Source organism: Rutidosis leptorrhynchoides, chromosome 10 (assembly GCF_046630445.1).
Source record: "Rutidosis leptorrhynchoides isolate AG116_Rl617_1_P2 chromosome 10, CSIRO_AGI_Rlap_v1, whole genome shotgun sequence".
In the NCBI taxonomy this organism is placed as follows: domain Eukaryota; kingdom Viridiplantae; phylum Streptophyta; class Magnoliopsida; order Asterales; family Asteraceae; genus Rutidosis; species Rutidosis leptorrhynchoides.
In genome coordinates, this window is record NC_092342.1 from 310,966,772 (window position 1) to 310,988,185 (window position 21,414).

Consider the following 21,414-nt stretch of genomic DNA (forward strand, 5'->3'; position numbering starts at 1 on the left):
GACCAGTAGCTTACCGACTTGAGTTACCTCAACAACTTGCGGCTGTACATAACACTTTCCACGTCTCGAATTTGAAGAAATGTTTTGCTAAAGAAGATCTCACTATTCCGTTAGATGAAATCCAAATCAACAAAAAACTTCAATTCATCGAAGAACCCGTCGAAATAATGGATCGTGAGGTTAAAAGACTTAAGCAAAACAAGATACCAATTGTTAAGGTTCGATGGAATGCTCGTAGAGGACCCGAGTTCACCTGGGAGCGTGAAGATCAGATGAAGAAGAAATACCCGCATCTATTTCTAGAAGATTCGTCAACACCTTCAACTGTTTAAAATTTCGGGACGAAATTTATTTAACGGGTAGGTACTGTAGTGACCCGAACTTTTCCATGTTTATATATATTAATTGAGATTGATATTTACATGATTAAATGTTTCCAACATGTTAAGCAATCAAACTTGTTAAGACTTGATTAATTGAAATATGTTTCATATAGACAATTGACCACCCAAGTTGACCGGTGATTCACGAACGTTAAAACTTGTAAAAACTATATGATGACATATATATGGATATATATATAGTTAACATGATACTATGATAAGTAAACATATCATTAAGTATATTAACAATGAACTACATATGTAAAAACAAGACTACTAACTTACTGAATTTTAAACGAGACATATATGTAACGATTATCGTTGTAAAGACATTTAATGTATATATATCATATTAAGAGATATTCATACATGATAATATCATTATAATATAATAATTTAAAATCTCATTTGATATTATAAACATTGGGTTAACAACATTTAACAAGATCATTAACCTAAAGGTTTCAAAACAACACTTACATGTAACGACTAACGATGACTTAACGACTCAGTTAAAATGTATATACATGTAGTGTTTTAATATGTATTTATACACTTTTGAAAGACTTCAATACACTTATCAAAATACTTCTACTTAACAAAAATGCTTACAATTACATCCTCGTTCAGTTTCATCAACAATTCTACTCGTATGCACCCGTATTCGTACTCGTACAATACACAGCTTTTATATGTATGTACTATTGGTATATACACTCCAATGATCAGCTCTTAGCAGCCCATGTGAGTCACCTAACACATGTGGGAATCATCATTTGGCAACTAGCATGAAATATCTCATAAAATTACAAAAATATGAGTAATCATTCATGACTTATTTACATGAAAACAAAATTACATATCCTTTATATCTAATCCATACACCAACGACCAAAAACACCTACAAACACTTTCATTCTTCAATTTTCTTCATCTAATTGATCTCTCTCAAGTTCTATCTTCAAGTTCTAAGTGTTCTTCATATATTCTACAAGTTCTAGTTACATAAAATCAAGAATACTTTCAAGTTTGCTAGCTCACTTCCAATCTTGTAAGGTGATCATCCAACCTCAAGAAATCTTTGTTTCTTATAGTAGGTTATCATTCTAATTCAAGGTAATAATCATATTCAAACTTTGGTTCAATTTCTATAACTATAACAATCTTATTTCAAGTGATGATCTTACTTGAACTTGTTTTCGTGTCATGATTCTGCTTCAAGAACTTCGAGCCATCCAAGGATCCGTTGAAGCTAGATCCATTTTTCACTTTTTCAGTAGGTTTATCCAAGGAACTTAAGGTAGTAATGATGTTCATAACATCATTCAATTCATACATATAAAGCTATCTTATTCGAAGGTTTAAACTTGTAATCACTAGAACATAGTTTAGTTAATTCTAAACTTGTTCGCAAACAAAAGTTAATCCTTCTAACTTGACTTTTAAAATCAAATAAACACATGTTCTATATCTATATGATATGCTAACTTAATGATTTAAAACCTGGAGACATGAAAAACACCGTAAAACCAGATTTACGCCGTCGTAGTAACACCGCGGGCTGTTTTGGGTTAGTTAATTAAAAACTATGATAAACTTTGATTTAAAAGTTGTTATTCTGAGAAAATGATTTTTATTATGAACATGAAACTATATCCAAAAATTATGGTTAAACTCAAAGTGGAAGTATGTTTTCTAAAATGGTCATCTAGACGTCGTTCTTTCGACTGAAATGACTACCTTTACAAAAACGACTTGTAACTTATTTTTCCGACTATAAACCTATACTTTTTCTGTTTAGATTCATAAAATAGAGTTCAATATGAAACCATAGCAATTTGATTCACTCAAAACGGATTTAAAATGAAGAAGTTATGGGTAAAACAAGATTGGATAATTTTTCTCATTTTAGCTACGTGAAAATTTGTAACAAATATATTCCAACCATAACTTAATCAACTTGTATTGTATATTATGTAATCTTGAGATACCATAGACACGTATACAATGTTTCGACCTATCATGTCGACACATCTATATATATTTCGGAACAACCATAGACACTCTATATGTGAATGTTGGAGTTAGCTATACAGGGTTGAGGTTGATTCCAAAATATATATAGTTTGAGTTGTGATCAATACTGAGATATGTATACACTGGGTCGTGGATTGATTCAAGATAATATTTATCGATTTATTTCTGTACATCTAACTGTGGACAACTAGTTGTAGGTTACTAACGAGGACAGCTGACTTAATAAACTTAAAACATCAAAATATATTAAAAGTGTTGTAAATATATTTTGAACATACTTTGATATATATGTATATATTGTTATAGGTTCATGAATCAACCAGTGGCCAAGTCTTACTTCCCGACGAAGTAAAAATCTGTGAAAGTGAGTTATAGTCCCACTTTTAAAATCTAATATTTTTGGGATGAGAATACATGCAGGTTTTATAAATGATTTACAAAATAGACACAAGTACGTGAAACTACATTCTATGGTTGAATTATCGAAATCGAATATGCCCCTTTTTATTAAGTCTGGTAATCTAAGAATTAGGGAACATACACCCTAATTGACGCGAATCCTAAAGATAGATCTATTGGGCCTAACAAACCCCATCCAAAGTACCGGATGCTTTAGTACTTCGAAATTTATATCATATCCGAAGGGTGTCCCGGAATGATGGGGATATTCTTATATATGCATCTTGTTAATGTCGGTTACCAGGTGTTCACCATATGAATGATTTTTATCTCTATGTATGGGATGTGTATTGAAATATGAAATCTTGTGGTCTATTATTATGATTTGATATATATAGGTTAAACCTATAACTCACCAACATTTTTGTTGACGTTTTAAGCATGTTTATTCTCAGGTGATTATTAAGAGCTTCCGCTGTCGTATACTTAAATAAGGACGAGATTTGGAGTCCATGCTTGTATGATATTATGTAAAAACTGCATTCAAGAAACTTATTTTGTTGTAACATATTTGTATTGTAAACCATTATGTAATGGTCGTGTGTAAACAGGATATTTTAGATTATCATTATTTGATAATCTACGTAAAGCTTTTTAAACCTTTATTGATGAAATAAAGGTTATGGTTTGTTTTAAAATGAATGCAGTCTTTGAAAAATGTCTCATATAGAGGTCAAAACCTCGCAACGAAATCAATTAATATGGAACGTTTTTAATCAATAAGAACGGGACATTTCATTAGCTACGAGACATTAATGTAAAAAGGTTGAACATAACTTACAATGATTAAAAATAGCGTAGCGTTACACAGACAGAATTTCGACTTATAAACTTAAAACATTCGCTAACATAACCTTATTATTATTAATTTAAAATTAAAATTAAAATTATAATTGTAATATATATATATATTGAGAGTAAGAGATAGATTAGAGAAAAAATAAGGTGCAGAATTCGAGCAGAATGCATGGCCTTTTATAGGCCCTCAAACTCCGCGAGTGTGGAGTTTTTATGCCTTCAAACTCCGCGAGTGCGGAACCTCCAGTTTCAGCTAACATTCTTGGATCCTTTTGACTGCCGACGGTTTTAATTATATAAATATAATATATATAATTAATTATATATTATATTATATTTATATACATAATTAATTTGTAACTTTCGGTCCGTTGCGTCGAGCGTTGAGAGTTGACTTTGGTCCCGGTTCCAGATTTTCGAACGTCCTTGCGTACAATTTAATATCTTGTACTTTGCGTTTTGCTTTTTGTACTCTTGTAATTTTGAGACGTTTCTTATCAATAATTGGAACCACTTTGATTGTACTTTGTACTTTTGAGCTTTTTGGTCGTTTGCGTCTTCAATTCGTCGAATCTGTCTTTTGTCTTCACCTTTTATTATTTAAACGAATATCACTTGTAAATAGAACAATTGCAACTAAAAGCTTGTCTTTCTTGAGGGATAATGCTATGAAATATATGTTCGTTTTTAGCATTATCAATATATTTATATATATTTTTCAATATACTTTTCATATATATATATATATATATATATATATATATATATATATATATATATATATATATATATATATATATATATATATAGTAATATCATATATTATTTCATTTACACATGAATTAAATCATATAAGTTTCTATTTCAATTAATATATATATATATATATATATATATATATATATATATATATATATATATATATATATATATATATATTTAAAGATATATGTATTTATTTACAGATAGTGGTTCGTGAATCGTCGAAAATAGTCGAATGTCAAATGAATTCATAACATAGTTCAAAATTTTGAGACTCAACATTACAGACTTTGTTTATCATGTCGAGATCATAAAAAGATTTAAGTTTAAATTTGGTCGGAAATTTTCGGCTCGTCACATAATAGAAATTGATTATATAACCTTACGAGCTTAATAGTTTCATATTACTAGTTATTATATTTATATTTTTACGTTTAGAAGACAAAATTTCAAGAACGCTCACTGTGGTTTGTATCAGAAATTACTGGTGATCCCTGAACTTTTTCTCCATCAAGCATGGTCCCCGTGGTTTATATTTTAATCACCGATGGTCCCTATGGTGCATATGTGAGGGAACATCTTTGACGAAAATATGCAAACCAAAATGACCGTCGGTGATTCAAAATGCAAACCACAGTGACCATCAGTGATTCAAATGCAAATCGCAAGGATCATCTTTGACAGGGGCGGAACATAAGGTATTCCAAAGGGGGCGCCCGTCCCCCTGGATTTAACGGGAAAAAATTTTTTACACTAAAAAAATAATTTTTACCAAAAAATAAGGTTTTTTTTAGTGTTTGCCCTTGTTGACAATGAAAAACATATTAAATTATTTTAACTCGCCCCCTCTGTAGTCGGGTTCAAGTTCCACCACCGATGTTTGACGAAAAAATTCAGGAACCACTAGTAAAAACCACGAGTGATTTTTGATAGAAACTATAGTACTACCTCCGTCTCATTCCAATAGGCCATTATTCTATTTTGGGCTGTCCCATTCTGATAGTCCACTTCCATAAATAGAAAGAAAAGAAGATATTTCATTGGTGGATCTGGAGAGAGAAGATATTTCATTGGTGGAGAAATGAAATTAGTAGAATTTTTTAAAACTGCGTGTTTTTTTCTGTGAACTATTGGAATGAGCTGAACTATTGTTGATATTTTGTCTATCTATTTTGAATTTAGAATAATTAAAAAAAAGTATGACCGTATTATATACTACCAAGTAAACTCATCTGCACTTTTCTCCCCTATCCGATCTCCAACTAGGGTTTTAGACCTAAACAAACCCCCAAACCTCTAAAAATGGCGACTCGTGTTCTCTTTCGATCCATCATTTCTACCGCAAACCAAACCCTAATTTCCCGCATCCCAACCACCGCCACACCTTCCTCAATCCTCCGTCTCCGCCCACTCATCGCTGCCGCCGCCAGTCTACACCACGCTGCACCTGTTTTCACCACGATTCGTGCTTTCTCCACGCGCCAAACCACATCTTCGCTAAACGACTCGAACCCTAACTGGTCAAACCGTCCACCTAAAGAAACTATTCTGCTTGATGGCTGTGATTTTGAACATTGGCTTGTTGTTGTTGATAAACCGGAAGGTGATCCTACTAGAGATGAAATCATTGATTCGTACATCAATACTTTAGCTAAAGTTGTAGGAAGGTATCGTTTTACGGTTTAATAATTTTTGTGATAATTTTTCATCATAATATATTGTATATTACACGTGTGTGTAGGCCGGTGTTTATTGTGTGAAATGAAATAATTCTCTTAATTTAGACTTGGAATTTTTGTATTGTAATGTGATTATTCTTGTAACGATGAATTTTATGCAGCATCTAAGATTATCTTATATTTTAATTTTTAAATAATTTACATTTTCGAAAGTATTTTGCATGTATTTGAATGTGCATCTCATTGTTGTTTTGGTTATTAGTTATGATGAGGCAAGGATGAAAATTTATTCAGTCTCGACTAGATGTTATTATGCTTTTGGAGCACTCGTGCCTGAAGAGGACTCTTTCAAGCTAAAAGGTACAGTAATTAGCTAAGATGTTATTTGTTCACATTTTTGGCTGATTGAAATTTAGATCACCATTTCTTGTTTTTGTTTATTGCTTTTTGTTAGAGTTACCTGGTGTTCGTTGGGTGCTACCTGATTCGTATTTGGACGTAAAGAACAAAGACTATGGAGGTACCACAGACGGCATACTGTTTATTGTTTGATTAGCTCTTTTGTGATGTTGTGGGTGAAGTGTAAAACGACAAGCTCTTTCAATAGTTGTTGATTGTAGTAGTAATTGTGTGACATTAAAAAGAAGATTGTATACTACAAATAAAGCTTATTGTTTCGTGTTACATGTGGCAGGGGAACCATTTATAGATGGGAAGGCGGTTCCGTATGATCCTAAGTACCATGAGGAGTGGATCAGAAATAATGCTCGAGCAAACGAGAGGAATAGGAGAAATGACAGGCCTCGCAACTTCGATAGATCAAGAAACTTTGAGAGGAGAAGAGAAAATGTGCAGAACAACCGGCTACCACCTCCATCTGGAAACATGGGTGGACCACCCAACGCTGGCGGTGCACCACCATCTGGTGGTCCCATGGGAGGTCCTCCTAACAACATGGGTGGACCACCCAATGTTGTTGGCGCACCACCATCTGGAAACATGGGTCCACCACCCAACGTTGGAGGTGCACCACCATCTGGGAACTTTAGGGGAATGCAACAAGGTGGTAGTATGGGTGGGCCACCCACTGGTGGTGGTGGTGGTAGTCCATATGCAAACTATAATGGAGGCTCGCCAAACATGGGCGGTGGGATGCCGCCACGAGGGGGGATGCCGAATAATGCACCTAATTACCAGCAGCAGAATAATGCCCCCAATTATCAGCAGCAGAATTATGCCCCCAGTTACCAGCAACAGAATAATGCCCCCAATTATCAACAGCAGCAGCCAGGGTATGGACCAAATAGTGGTGCGCCTTATCAATCTGGACCAGGGCCGAACGGTTATGCACCACCAAATGTAGGCGGTGGGAACCCTTACCAGACTCAGGACTTGCCTGGAAGAGACATGCCATCTCCTCCAAACTATTCTCAGAACTATTAGTGATCATCATATAATATAATAATAGATACTAAATGCCTATTCTATTCTATTATAATTTCTAGGATCTGTTGATTTTTATCTGGTTCATAAGAATATGGTTATTTGAATCTCAGCAAGTTTTTGTTGCTTGTGCAAAATGGTTAATATGTTGGTATTACTTGTGTTTGACAATCAGCTCATTATTTGTCTGGCTTCGTTCATCTGTAAGCGGTTAAAATCTTTGTTAGGAACTAATGTGAAGGAATGCAACAAGCTCAAGCCACATGTCTATTACCAAATAGACCAGTCACGTGTCGGTTTAGTGTTTTAACATCTGGTTGCATGGTTTGTGCTTGTTAATAAAATGATAGCAATGATAATAGGCCTGTCTCAAAATGAATCAGAGAACAACATGTCACAATGTGATTGTCTAGCCCTTGAATTCAATTGAACGTGATGGACATGAACGACGATCAAGTTCAATTATATAATTGAATCAAATGGATTGGACACAACGAATAAACCTTCAAGACATACGATCGTCTGTTTAAACAAAGAAATGGTTTATAGGTTTCTAGCAACAATAATAAATTTACCCTTGATACCGTGCAATTTGCAACATGAACTTTATGATTCTAATCATTTGCTACCTGGATTATATTTCAGTTAAGAATCCGCATCCAAATATTGTTTAACATAAATACGTTTAAAATGATCACATAGGAAGTTTAGATAATTCTAATAATACGCATTAGTGCCCCCAAAGTTGAATTTAATGGGATAGATGATTAGGGGGTATAGTTGTCAGAGACAATGAGCTCTGCTTTCTTGTTCTTGACATCACGAATTTGATCTGCAAGCGAGACGTCTTCTTCCCTAATATCACGTTTTAAGAACTTGAGGTCAAGTCTCTCCCAAGCTCTGTGATCTCGACTACTAAGTTGCTTGTTTAGAGATTTTTTCCTGTGAATCTGTCGACCATCAAACAAAGGGGAAGAATGTAACCCAATGAAAGAGTGGTGACATAGTAGAAATTTGTGTATATCAAGATTCCATATCGTAGTGAGAATATCGACCAGTCTTGTAAACCCAAACAAAATGTGACATTTATACATCGGAAAAAACTCTTATTTATATAAAAACTGGTATTTTTTATTATTATTTTTTTTTGGAACATCAAACACACTCTCTTTTTGTCCACGACGGGACTCGAACTCACAATCTCAACGTTAATAAATTCCCTTGATACGCTAGGCCAAGAGCCCTTTGGTACATAAAAACTGGTACTGTGTCAATTCAACCCGTTTTGACTTGCATCAAATCTTACCTATTCAAACCCGCTAGCCAACTCACCCGTTTCGCCACCTATACTTATCACATATACAAGCATTTAATATTTTAGAAGAGGTGTTAGATATATATATTTCACATGAGCTTCTACCTTTGTTAATCTCTCTTTCAGTTTCAAATCTTCAGCCGCAGCCAACTCCTCCTTTTCTTCTTTTGATTTCTTCATTGCAAGTCCTTTCACTTTCGCCACCCGTTTTTTTAGAGTAGTCCTCACATTCTCAGATTTTGCCTTGGCTCGTCTCTCGGCTCGTATACGAGCCATTTCTTTTGCTTTTGCCTTATCAGCAGATCGCTGAAGTTGTTGAAAAGCAATTTCTCTTTCAATCTTTTCGTAACTGTCCCAATCTAATTCTTGTTGACCATGACCACCTTTCTTAGCAGCTTCTGCAATGCTTTCAGCCCATTTGGATATGAATCTTTCCCTTGACCTTTTCCACTTCCGACGTTCTTTCCATTGCCGTGTAATTGTTACGCGTATTTTGTCCTTCGTTTGGTCACTGCACATAAAAATATGTATAGATAGATATATATGTAATATATAATATATTACCATGTACATATAAGACAAAATTACGCGGTTGGTCCCTAACGTTTGTCCAGCATTGCACGTTAGGGACTAAAGTCTATTTTGGACTTGATTGACCATGAAGTTTGCACATATTACACGGTTGTTCCCTGACACTAACGATCGTTAGTTAAATTACGTTAAATGCTCACATGTGCTCCTCACACGAGGGTATTTTGTCCACATATAATATGAAATTCAAAATATCTTCTTTCTTAAATTTCGTTAACAGACTTTAGTCCCTAACGCGCAATTTTGGACAAACGTTAGAGACCAACCACGTAAATTTGTCTACATATAATATGAAAATTTCAAAACAAAGGATTATAATCATACCTAAGAGTGCGAGGGCATTCAGACATCTTCTTTCTTACCTACTTAAAGTACAAACAGCTGTAAGTAAAAGATAACAAGAATACAAAACAAAAACTAATATGTCACACATGTTTATGAATTCACATGAAAACTATGTGTAATATCTATAATCAGATGTACAAAGTAAATTAGTAAATTAGACAAAAGGTATGCACATGCACGGGTGCCCGTCACATGTACTGAAATATATTACGAGTAAATGAGATATTTCCACTGACAACCCTTACATGACTTCACACCTTGGGGTCACTTAAAGCTTCTTTAGTTCTTTGACTGATCAACTCGCGAGTTTCTGTGAGATAACATCTTAAATCAATTCAAACCCTAACAAAATCATATAATCTTAAATAATAATAATAATGCACCAAAACGAGACAACAAAAACTACCTGCAGTGTGCTTCTTGCCTTTATTCCATGGAACTCTCCCCTTGTTCGCTAATCCAATCTTTCGCCGTCTTTGCATTTCGTTTTTATCCTTAACTGACCTTCTTTCAACAACAAAGTTATTTGAATTGACCTCTTCATCAGAAGGTTCGTTTCCAAGGTAACTAGAACTAATCTGACGCCTAAATTCCGAGAAGTTTGATTCCTCCCTTGAATGAGTGCCCCAGTGAAATGCTCTAAGTAACTGAAGTCCTCTATACGATCTAACAAATACCACACTGTTGTTTGTGCAACTAATAGATAAATTCCTGAAGAAAGATTAAATCAAGAACAGTATAAAATAACCTTCTTGAATGTAACACCTTATGAACTCTAATAAACAGATGTGTACCAGTTACATTTTGATACAAACCAACCAACAAAGCAGTAAACATTAAACATATACAACTAACAAACAACTCAAATCAAAACCATATATAAGCATAGAATTAAACAGTATTTCGGGAGCACCTGAGGGGAAAGAACTTAGAAAGGGGAAAATGAGCTTACAAATGAGAGGATAGCATCTCTTAGGCAAATGGTCGAACAGTTGGAGGTCATACATCGGAACTTAAAGATTTTTATGGTTTATAATAATATACATTTAAATCCAATTTATCAATACATTTTAATTTAATGATTCGTTGAATTGAAAATATACAGAAGAAATCAGCCGTTGGTTATATGACTGTGGATAGGGGAAAACAAAGTGTTCTTATTTACTCGTAACTGCACTTCTAAATCCTTCGGGTCAGACCAGACCCTGTTTTATGACTTGTGGGTTGTGACACTTTTAGTCCCTGAACTTTGTGTTTTGAGCCTTTGTCATCCCTCACCGACTCGAACGTACAATAATACATGTGTTAAATGAACAAAGAAGTTATCCAAATTCCCTTTTATTTTAAAATTGTTTACATAATGAGGAAGGTGCTAAAGCTTGTTTGTTGGATCCGATTAAGAATATTGATGGACATTTGTTGCATTGTCGACTTGCTATTCCTAGATACGGGAAAGCACTATTAGAGGCTAAAGCTGCTGCAACATCAGCGGCTTCAGCTTCATCGTTGGCTTCTGTAGTTGTTCCGTCATCATCTGCAGCTCTCTGTCGCCACCTGAAGCTGCACCGTTGTGGCTATCACGGCATTCTATGAATTTGAATTCTGGTAGTGTGTCAGGGCAGCTCTCATATGGTACCATTGTTATCGGTGTTTCTGCACCATTAGCAGCTACAGCTGTTCAATTTCGTGGGTCAGTTGACGGGGATAAACCGGAGGTATTGAATTCGACCCATCAAAGTTCAATGTATGCTGTTCGGGTACCTAGTGGCATTTCTGCTCATGGTGGAAATGTGGGCGGGTTGGGATTACCAGGAGGAGTTGGTGGTACATTTGGTTATGGTGGTGGAGGACAACAAACTCGGGTAGTGGGTTAGGATTGTCTTCTTTTGGTAGCATCGGTGGTGGTTGGTGGTTAGCCACTGTTGGTCCGGTTAAGGATCAAAACAACCATTAACGAGCAAAAATCAAAGACGGAATAGATAAACGCGATGAATCAAACATAAATCAATATATTTAATATAAACGTTGAACTTACAATTGATTTAAACACAGAAACATCGGTGGCCGGGGGAGATCGAGCATGATCTCCCCTATGCACAGGATCGCCGAATGCGGCTCTCCCAAATTAGGGTTTAGACTCCTGATCTCTTAACCCTAAAGACACACATAAACTGATATATATAGACGACCTAGACTTAGGTTGCCCTAATGGGCCTATCGACATGAATAGCCCAACAGTTACATATGCTCCTATAACTGATCAGTTTCACGCGTGTATATAAACTAGGTGTACAATGTAAGAATAGACGTTATTCGCCCAGTGACGGTCATACAAAATATGCATCAACAATTTCCCCCTTGGACGTTGCTGGCGAATGATTGTAAACACCTCTTGCAATCTTCAGTCAATCTCTGCTGTAGTACCATAAACTTGTGAATCACAAGCTCCATCAAAAGTCTTCCAGAATACGTGAAAATCCAAACTTCGAACATCAATGTTTCCGCTCATTGAAGTCGAAATGCTAATTGTCATCCAGTAGTTTCTTTTAACTCGTACGTGTTACTCATAGTACAAATGCAGCAAGATTCCCCCTAAGATTGAGCTGAGATCCCTATCGATATCTCTGATAAACTCTTCAAACAAACCGACTCTCTCAGAATCATAAAATGTAGAATCTTCCCCCTCACTGTTAGCTGTATCCTATTAGACATCGTAGCACTAACGTTCATCCTGACTTGCTTCTTGTAAAGGCAAAATATGTAGAGGAGTCCGTTCCACAATTAATAACTCAAATAAGTCTTTATTGCCATCAAACTACCAAAGAAAATCAAATTTGTATCTCATGATCGCGAAACATCAACCTCAGTTCGCTCTACTAGGCGAAACTGGAACAAACATATTCCCTCTAAAGCGGAATATCGAGAAGTGCGGAATAATAAACGTTGTTGGCCCATAAATAGTCGTATGCTCCCGACTACCCCACTAACACTTCTCATAATAAGTGTTTCCGTACTCACTTACTAAATAAATTTAACGGACAAGGAGGTTATCCATTAAATTTTATAAATCAAATACTTCAGTAAATAAAGATAGAAATGTTTTACGTAAAAATATTGTTGCTGTAATTCAGCAAAGTAAAATGGGATTTAAATAAATAAGAAAGATGATGTGGACCCATAAAAAGTCAAAAGCTGAATAATATGTCCACTGAAAAATGGGATTTAAATAAATAAATAATAATATGTCCACCGAAAATAAATAAACACGGGATGGGACTAGTCTTCTTAGAAGACATGTAAGTCTTGTGTGTGGGGAACAAGGAACAAGACAAGAAACACATGGGTCCCACCATTCAACCTTACCTAAAATTACAACCATGCCACACGAATATATTAGCTGTATCTGCTTCTTCTTCGCACAAAAACGCGTACCAGGCTGTTTTTTAAGCCTAAAATTCGCGAAATTTTTGCGTTAATTTTTCAAAAACTCGCTTGAAAGATATTCTCCAGCGTGTTAGTTACACGTTTAAGCTTTTAACACGTGAGGAGATGCATGAACACGTGAGGAAATCGAAGATGAACATGGTGGTGGAGCTGCGGTGGTTCATGGTGATCGGTGGCGGTGTTCATCAAAACCACCTCAAATCATCAACCAAAATTCAGGAAATTTTGCAGATAGTAGCATTGAACCACTACTAACACTTCTCCATTCTTAGATTTCCCAAATACATAATGAATCTAGCACAATAAATCGATTTTTACACAAAAAATTCGAACCAAAAAAAATCTCAGATCTCGATCTATATAACGAATTAGATTCTGAAACTTTGAAGAAATATTCACGAGATGATTTCCAACCTTTCTATTTAAACACTTTTTTCAATTCGATCTAGATCTTCAAAACCCCAAAAAGTCAACAAAAGTCAACTGTTGAGATCTAAAACGAATTTCAGCAGAATTAACGTCTTTTGCCTTCGATCCAATCAAGAGCTCGGTTGTAACAGCTCTGATACCAATTTGTTGGTCCGGTTAAGGATCAAAACAACCATTAACGAGCAAAAATCAAAGACGGAAGAGATAAACGCGATGAATCAAACATAAATCAATATATTTAATATAAACGTTGAACTTACAATTGATTTAAACACAGAAACATCGGTGGTCAGGGGAGATCGAGCATGATCTCCCCTATGCACAGGATCGCCGAATGCGGCTCTCCCAAATTAGGGTTTAGACTCCTGATCTCTTAACCCTAAAGACACACATAAACTGATATATATAGACGACCTAGACTTAGGTTGCCCTAATGGGCCTATCGACATGAATAGCCCAACGGTTACATATGCTCCTATAACTGATCAGTTTCACGCGTGTATATAAACTAGGTGTACAATGTAAGAATAGACGTTATTCGCCCAGTGACGGTCATACAAAATATGCATCAACAGCTACTAATGGTGGTTATATGCCAAGTACCTTGGGAGCTGGCAGTGGTTATGGTGGTTCACGTTTTCATAGCCTTGGTGCAACACATAGTGATAGAGGAGCAATTACAGATGCTCAATTTCGAGGGTCAGTTGACGGGGTTAAGCTGAAGGTAGTGAATTCGAACGATCAAAGTTCAATGGATGGCTCTCTTGTATCACAGTATAATGGTCGGGGACCTAGTGGTGTTTCTGCTCATGGTGGTAATGTGGGTGGGTTGGGATTACCAGAAGGACTTGGTGGTACATTTGGTGATGGTGGTGGAGGACGAGGTCTCCACCATTGGGGCATCCACAAGAGGCTGTAAATTCAAACTCGGGTAGTGAGTTTGGATTGTATTCGTTTGGTGGCATTGGTGGTTGTTCACGGTTGCCGACAACTAGTGGTGGTTATACGCCAAGTTCCTTGGGAGGTGGCAGTGGTGGGTTTAGCAGTTGTTATGGTGGTTCACGTTTTAGTAGCCTTGTTGGAACACGCAGTGATGGGGGAGCAGGGTTAGGTACTGCTTTTGGTGCCAGATGTGCTGAAACGGGCAACTTTGGACGGGCAGGGTTATACACTAGCTTTGATACGACTCCAAGATTCTAATACGGTTTGCCAACGGGGTCCTTGAGAATAAGTTCTGAGGACCATCAAGCGAGTGCTCACTATAGCTTCTCATTTGGCTCGACTGACCAAACCGAACAGCAACATAGAAGGTATCTGTGGACTCACTACAAATGAGGTAGATTTTTGCTCTTGCTTTTCAACTTATACATATGTTTAGATTTGAATACATAATATTGCTATTAATAGGTTCAAATTTATTTGTGACTGCCACTTGTGCTTGAGGTGCGAGGCGAGGCACAGTTATTAACATAAATATTTGTTTCCGGTGTATGATGGATGGTGACCAACCTCTTACCAATTTTTTCATTATTTTGCGGTAATTGTAAGTTCCCTTTTGTTTACGTTATCTCACAGTGTTACAATGTTGGCTGTTTTTGAAGATAAAACTACAAGTAAGACCTATCAAAAAAGATGGAAAAAAAAAAATTTGTTCTATGATATCAAAACTTTCGGTAATCCTGTAACAAAACTGCATACAAAATTTCATTCCATGTGTCCGGAACCCCTGGTAAACACCAATGAATGCAATCTGCGTAATTTTTCGGATCTGATTGTTGCTCTTTCGTTAGCAATTTTCCTTTCCTTTCGCCATAAACCGACGTGTGACCATCTTTTCTATATTCGGATAATTGAGTAATGTTTAGTAATCTCACATTTACCCTTAACTGTCCCAGAACATCTTTAACAATTCCCATAATATCGAGATTTGAACCGGTTCCCCAATATGGCCGTTGTATGGGCTGTGACTCACCGAAACAGTTCCCACCATCTCCTTTCTTCCATTCCCAATTCCTGTAGTTTTCATAAGATATTTTTACCTATTCGTTAGTAGTTATACATAAAGCATAACAAGGGTATTATGGTAACTTACTCACCACAAGTGTGTTGGAGACATGGTCATGAAGAACACTTTCTGTACATGAGAACTGATGCTGCTTTCTATCCACTTTGCCCAAGTTTCCATTGCTAATCTGTAAGCTGTGGTTACGTTGTACTCTTGAACATTGTCAAGATTCCCATACCTGAAAATATTCAACTTATTTGAGTTTAATATTGTAGTTCTGGCTAAAATCTTGAAAAATTACTGTCATGAATGGTGAAATTACGTTGCGTTAATTGTTGGTTTATACATCCACCATACGTAGCTTTCGTAGACCAGTATGTCGACTCCTTCCCATTGTTTGCTGTGGTTGGATATAGAATCGAGTCTGACTAGGCGTTTCATTACCGTGTGATTAGTTGCATGATCCGAAATAGATTCAACTAGGAAAGGAGCCCAATAGAATTCAATAGATGCATTGTATTCCTAACATCCATAAGCAATATAAATGTTATAAATGTTAACTTAGATTATCTTTAGCATACGATCTAGGGAATTGCATTTGTTACAAGTTATAACAGAATTAGTTAGGTGATGAGTAACCAACTTTGTTTTACCTCTGCTCTGAAAATCTTTCTAGGAGGGACTTTTTGAAGAGATCTCTTGCCTTCAGGAATTACAGACTGGACCAAACAAACCATTGAGTCGAACATGCTTCTTTGCACCGAGTCCCCTACGAACATGAGTCTCTTGTCCCTCAAAATCTCCAACAATTTCAAAGCATTGAACCTACCAAAACCATGAATACACCTCAGTTATGAACATCAAACAGTCTAAAATAATCGGTAAAACCTTGACCTTGGTAAATTGCATCCATCAGGTTGCCATTTCCAGTTCTGATACGATGAATCGGGCCGCCCGTTTTTCTGGCAAGTCACTTGCTTAACCAAAAGAGGACAACTTTCTTCAGTGTAGAGGGGGTGAGACTGATTGTCCCAAACCCATTTCCCTTGGAATATATTGCAACTTCTTTCAATGGTTTCATCATCCGAAACAGTAATTGGGCGTCTCACTACACGATGTTCGGTTCTTTGTGGCCAGAAAAAGGCATCGGTGAGGTGGATGGTCTTTATATTTTCAAGGATAATTTTCAGAGACCCAATGAAAAGAAGTGAAGCAAGTGCAGCAGGGAAGAGATATCTTCGTCGATCGACAGACAGTAATGTTCTCATTGTTGGAGTGGTGATTGAAGTAGAAAAGCGGAATGTAAGTATGTTTTTTTTGTACCTATTAAATTTGGGATTTTGCATTGAGTTTCAAGCAATTGATAACAAACTCATGCAACTACCGGTTGGTAATTAGTAAGGCTTCAAGTCTGGTGTTTGTATGTCTTAATTAGGTTTGTTCAGGAAAGTATCTTTGTTTTATAGTTCTATATGATATGATATGATATGTGTTTTATAATTCTATATTAATATTAATTCTATATGATATGATATATGGGTTTTGCTGCTTCTTTTTTCTGATGAAAAGACTTGAACCTAGAGTTTTTTTTTTTTAAAAAAAGAAAGAGACTTGTTCATATATAGGTTTTGCTAACGTATGCACCCATGACATACGCTAATGTGCATTTAATAAACTCGTAATTTCCTTAAAAACATAATTTGTAATTAATACACAGATAAGAATGGTAATTTTTTTTTTTTTTCTTTCTAATGTTAGATTGAATAAGTGAGTATTCAATGCAGATGATACACGGGGGCCTTGTATGATCCTGGGTTCTTCATGTGTATCATAGGTGCACACGTTAACAAATCCGACAAATATATACCGTATGTTCTCAATTACATCAAGCAAACTAGAAACCGACTTCTCCACCTTGTGCTTAGCTTACTCAAAAGTCTCGTACAGTGTCTAGCATCTATAAATGGTAAAAATTTGTTTAAGACAATTATTTAAAACTTTGAAAATAGAATTTGAACTGAGTTTGACTTGATAAAGATTGTGACAGCTAATTGTTTGGCACAAAGTATCCAGTCATAAAAGAACTTATGAACATTGTTGATATAACTCTAGTTATACAACAGGCCTTGATGGCTCTTGTTGGATAGTTTATCGTTGGATGTAAGCTGCAGCCCTTGATGGTTTTGGTATTCTTCCCCATTTATTTTATTCAACATTAATAGTTTTACAATTTGGTTATATATATATGATATGAAAATTATATATTGAAAATGTATATCCTATAACTTAATGGTTGACATATATCAGGTTCAAATTTGACTCGAAATTTATTAAGTTTTTAAATATTTCAATGAATTTGTAATAGTTGTATATATTGTTATGTGTGTATTTAGTTTAGGAATTGTAGAGAAGTGTTTGTGATAATATTTATTTAGTTTGTTTTTTATAATATTAAATTCGAAAAAAATGTTTGATTAAATGTAGTAATTGGCATGCTTTACTTTTTAAAAAACTTGGTACTCTTCCCTATATATTATTTCATTCTCGTAGTGTATTATTTGTAAGGGTAGTGATATTTCCAAATGTGTTTTTGATAGATCCACTTAATTTTATATCTATACCCTTAAATGATGTTCTCTACAAATTTTATATTGGAAGTTATTTGAGGGTAATCTGGGAAGATACCACCAAATATGTGTGTATCTATAAAAAAACAATTTGAAAATATCATCACCCTATTTGTAAAGCCTTTATTATTCAACTAACTCTAGCTCTTTTGCTAGAGTTTTTTGTTTATAAAATTAGTCGTTAAAAAAAAAAGTATCTTGGACGTAAAATATACCCCTTATATTATTAATGCATTGTTACGTCAATCTCTAAGACTTGTTGTATCGGTATATGGCCACGCCGTGGCCATCCTATGCAGCAACCACTCACACCAACTTTTGCTTGTATCAATGCGTGGAAGGAGCCAGGTTTTGGTCTGGCGTTGCCAGGCGCAACGTAGAAGGCAACGTGCGTTGCCCTTTTTTTATATTTTTTATTAATTTAAAATATTATTTTATACCTCTTTTTAATACTTAACCCAATTATATTTTAATACATCATCACAATACATTCAACCCACACCAAAAACTCACACAACCACTACTCCACAAAAACAACTCACACGTCCTAGTTATCAAAAAGCAACCCACGCCCCCAACCACTACAAGTGGTCTAATAGCAAAACCTAAGCCTAGGTATATTTTTTTGAAAATTGTGAGCACATACTTCCTCCTAACATGTTCAGATAACTTGGTGTTTTTAGAGTTTGAATGTCACTGCTAGACGAATCTCAACGCACCCTCAGCCCTCGACGTCCAGAAGCTCGTCCATGAGAGCAACGTTAGATTTTTCGAAGCCCTCGCCGCCCACCGTGTCACCGTCCACCTTTCTTAAATAAAATTCTAACGGTCACATGAAACTCACACACCCGTGAGCCTTCATGTGGGATTCCAACTCACACTTGCTTCCACGCCTAATGCCACGCGTTATTACCCCCATTTAAGTGTGTGTTTTGGTCTACATCAGCACCAACGACGTGAGTTAAACTCCGTAACGTACGGTATAACGGACCCAAAGCAGACCCCTGTTTTGGGACTTGTAACACTTTTAGTCCTGAACTTTGTGTCATGAGCTTTTGTCATCCCTCAACGTATTTACACGTGTAAATAGAACGAGATAAGCTCACAATTACCCCTTACATTATAAAGACTTTTACACATTGAACCCCTCTAAGAAAATACGGAGTAACCGCTATCACCAGTTTACCACCATCGCACTGTCACTAGGTTTCTTTCTTTTTCTTCCGATGATGAATCTCTCCGAGAATCCATCACCAGATCTCACCAGAAAACGAAAACACAAACAAGACGACGTCGTATCACAAACTACAACCGCACTCTCACACGACGAAATTTACAAAATCATCCAACCATTCACACGTGAACAGCTCTTACAAATCGTAACAACCGCTGCACTCCGTCACTCAGACGTTCTCAATTCCGTACAATCAATCGCCGATTACGATTACTCGCAACGTAGCCTATACATAAGCGGTCTCGATGCCGAAACGACAAGCGAAAACCTCCGTAATTTCTTCACTACGTACGGCGAGTTAATCGATGCGTTTGCCGTAACTGATACGGTTACTGGTAAAGGTAAAGGTTACGGCTATATTACGTTTAAGTATACAGATGGTGCAATTAGGGCTTTGAAAGAACCTAATAAGACAATTGGGGGGAAAATGACTGTTACACGCCTTGCACGTCACAGTAATCAAAATGATAATAATGGAATCAGTAAGAATAATGAGGGCGTTGATAATACGTATAGGAAAGTTTATGTTGGAAATGTGTGGAGTAATAAAATATCACGACAGAGATTGTTGGATCATTTTGCGTCTTATGGTGAGGTTGAGGAAGGACCAATTGGAACTGGTAAGAAACAGCAGACGTTTAGTGGTTTTGCCTTTTTTATTTATAAGAATGAGGAAGGTGCAAGAGCTTGTTTGTTGGACCCGATTAAGAATATTGATGGGCATTTGTTGCATTGTCGACTTGCTATTCCTAGAAAAGGGAAAGCACTGTTAGAGGCTAAAGCTGCTGCAACATCAGCGGCTTCAGCTTCATCGTTGGCTTCTGCAGCTGTTCCGTCATCATCTGCAACTGCTCTGTCGGCACCTGAAGCTGCACCGTCAGGCCTACCACCTCATTTTATGAAGTTGAATCCTGGTAGCGTATCAGGTCAGTTCTCATATGGTACCATTGGTAGCGGTGTGGCTGCACCATTAGCAGCTACAGCTGCTCAAGTTCGTGGGTCAGTTGATGGGGTCGAACCGGAGGTGGTAAATTTGAAGCATCAAAGTTCAATGGATGGCTCTTTTGTTTCACAATTTGGTGGTCGGGGACCTAGTGGCAGTTCTGCTAATGGCGGAAATGTGGGTGGGTTGGGATTATCAGGAGGACTTGGTGGTACATTTGGTTATGGTGGTGGAGTACAAGGACCACCATCTGGACATTCACAAGATGTTGTAACTTCAAACTCAGGTAGTGGGTTTGGATTGTCTTCTTTTGGTAGCATCAGTGGTGGTTCGCGATTGTCCACTAATGGTGGTTATGCGCCTAGTTATTCAGGAGGTGGTTATGGTGGTTCACGTTTTAGTAGCCTTGGTGGAACACTGTTAGGTAGTACTTTTGGTGGACGGGCAGAGTTAGACACTGGTTTCAGTGATACGGCTCCAAGATCATATTATGGTTTGTCAACGGGGTCCTTGAGAATGAGATCCGAGGACCATCAAGAGAGTGCTCATTATAGCTTGTCATAAGTAAATAAGATAGACTTATATTTTTATAAGTTGACAAATTGCATCATTAAAAGTTACCCTTTGTTTGTGTTATCTCACATTGTTACACTACTGGACAGGGACGGATCTTTGGGGTGACTGGGGTGGGCAGTGGCCCCTCCAACAATTTGTTCTCTTAGTGTAAATTTTATTTTCGGGGATCGAAAATATAAATATTTTATAAAATAACCCCTCCAAGATTTTAGAATTTTTCCTTTTTAAGTTTTTGATATGATTTTGGCCCTCCCACTAAAGTCGTTCAAGATCCGTCTCTGCTACTGGATGTACGAAGATAACAATACCAGTAAAACTAATCAAAAGAGATAAAAAAACAAATT

General features: G+C 36.4%; 4 protein-coding genes across 4 annotated transcripts; 2 read left to right on the plus strand and 2 right to left on the minus strand.

The window, feature by feature from the left end:
* The first annotated feature begins 5,660 nt into the window (after positions 1 to 5,660).
* On the plus strand, positions 5,661 to 7,706 carry LOC139872223 (multiple organellar RNA editing factor 8, chloroplastic/mitochondrial-like). The gene is made up of 4 exons (XM_071860067.1): positions 5,661 to 6,106; positions 6,381 to 6,478; positions 6,573 to 6,638; positions 6,813 to 7,706. The coding sequence occupies exons 1-4, from the start codon at positions 5,742 to 5,744 to the stop codon at positions 7,559 to 7,561; spliced, it is 1,278 nt and encodes a 425-aa protein (XP_071716168.1). The 5' UTR covers positions 5,661 to 5,741; the 3' UTR covers positions 7,562 to 7,706.
* A 489-nt stretch (positions 7,707 to 8,195) lies between these two features.
* On the minus strand, positions 8,196 to 10,656 carry LOC139871240 (uncharacterized). The gene is made up of 6 exons (XM_071858971.1): positions 10,607 to 10,656; positions 10,219 to 10,523; positions 10,070 to 10,122; positions 9,792 to 9,829; positions 8,982 to 9,387; positions 8,196 to 8,511 (listed from the first exon to the last, which is right to left on the minus strand). The coding sequence occupies exons 1-6, from the start codon at positions 10,654 to 10,656 to the stop codon at positions 8,329 to 8,331; spliced, it is 1,035 nt and encodes a 344-aa protein (XP_071715072.1). The 3' UTR covers positions 8,196 to 8,328.
* A 4,690-nt stretch (positions 10,657 to 15,346) lies between these two features.
* Positions 15,347 to 17,021, minus strand: LOC139871241 (protein trichome birefringence-like 31). Its single transcript, XM_071858972.1, has 5 exons — positions 16,585 to 17,021; positions 16,344 to 16,515; positions 16,013 to 16,212; positions 15,782 to 15,928; positions 15,347 to 15,698 (listed from the first exon to the last, which is right to left on the minus strand). The coding sequence occupies exons 1-5, from the start codon at positions 16,956 to 16,958 to the stop codon at positions 15,347 to 15,349; spliced, it is 1,245 nt and encodes a 414-aa protein (XP_071715073.1). The 5' UTR covers positions 16,959 to 17,021.
* Positions 17,022 to 19,501: 2,480 nt separating this feature from the next.
* On the plus strand, positions 19,502 to 21,111 carry LOC139873303 (uncharacterized). Its single transcript, XM_071861237.1, has one exon. It carries the CDS (start codon positions 19,544 to 19,546, stop codon positions 21,056 to 21,058), a length of 1,515 nt encoding a protein of 504 aa, XP_071717338.1. The 5' UTR covers positions 19,502 to 19,543; the 3' UTR covers positions 21,059 to 21,111.
* The last annotated feature ends 303 nt before the right edge of the window (positions 21,112 to 21,414 follow it).

What these genes read in the sequence shown, in the direction of transcription:
- LOC139873303 (XM_071861237.1), top strand. Translation starts at nt 19,544, where the DNA reads ATGATGAATCTCTCCGAGAATCCATCACCAGATCTCACCAGAAAACGA.
- LOC139872223 (XM_071860067.1), top strand. Translation starts at nt 5,742, where the DNA reads ATGGCGACTCGTGTTCTCTTTCGATCCATCATTTCTACCGCAAACCAA. An exon ending in TTAGCTAAAGTTGTAGGAAG is followed by an intron (nt 6,107 to 6,380) that starts GTATCGTTTTAC and finishes TTTGGTTATTAG; the next exon opens with TTATGATGAGGCAAGGATGA. An exon ending in GGACTCTTTCAAGCTAAAAG is followed by an intron (nt 6,479 to 6,572) that starts GTACAGTAATTA and finishes GCTTTTTGTTAG; the next exon opens with AGTTACCTGGTGTTCGTTGG.
- LOC139871241 (XM_071858972.1), bottom strand. Translation starts at nt 16,958, where the DNA reads ATGAGAACATTACTGTCTGTCGATCGACGAAGATATCTCTTCCCTGCT. An exon ending in GATGGATGCAATTTACCAAG is followed by an intron (nt 16,516 to 16,584) that starts GTCAAGGTTTTA and finishes TGGTTTTGGTAG; the next exon opens with GTTCAATGCTTTGAAATTGT. An exon ending in ATGTCTCCAACACACTTGTG is followed by an intron (nt 15,699 to 15,781) that starts GTGAGTAAGTTA and finishes TGAAAACTACAG; the next exon opens with GAATTGGGAATGGAAGAAAG.
- LOC139871240 (XM_071858971.1), bottom strand. Translation starts at nt 10,656, where the DNA reads ATGTTTAATGTTTACTGCTTTGTTGGTTGGTTTGTATCAAAATGTAAC. An exon ending in TTTGTATCAAAATGTAACTG is followed by an intron (nt 10,524 to 10,606) that starts GTACACATCTGT and finishes ATCTTTCTTCAG; the next exon opens with GAATTTATCTATTAGTTGCA. An exon ending in AAGCTTTAAGTGACCCCAAG is followed by an intron (nt 9,830 to 10,069) that starts GTGTGAAGTCAT and finishes TACTTTAAGTAG; the next exon opens with GTAAGAAAGAAGATGTCTGA.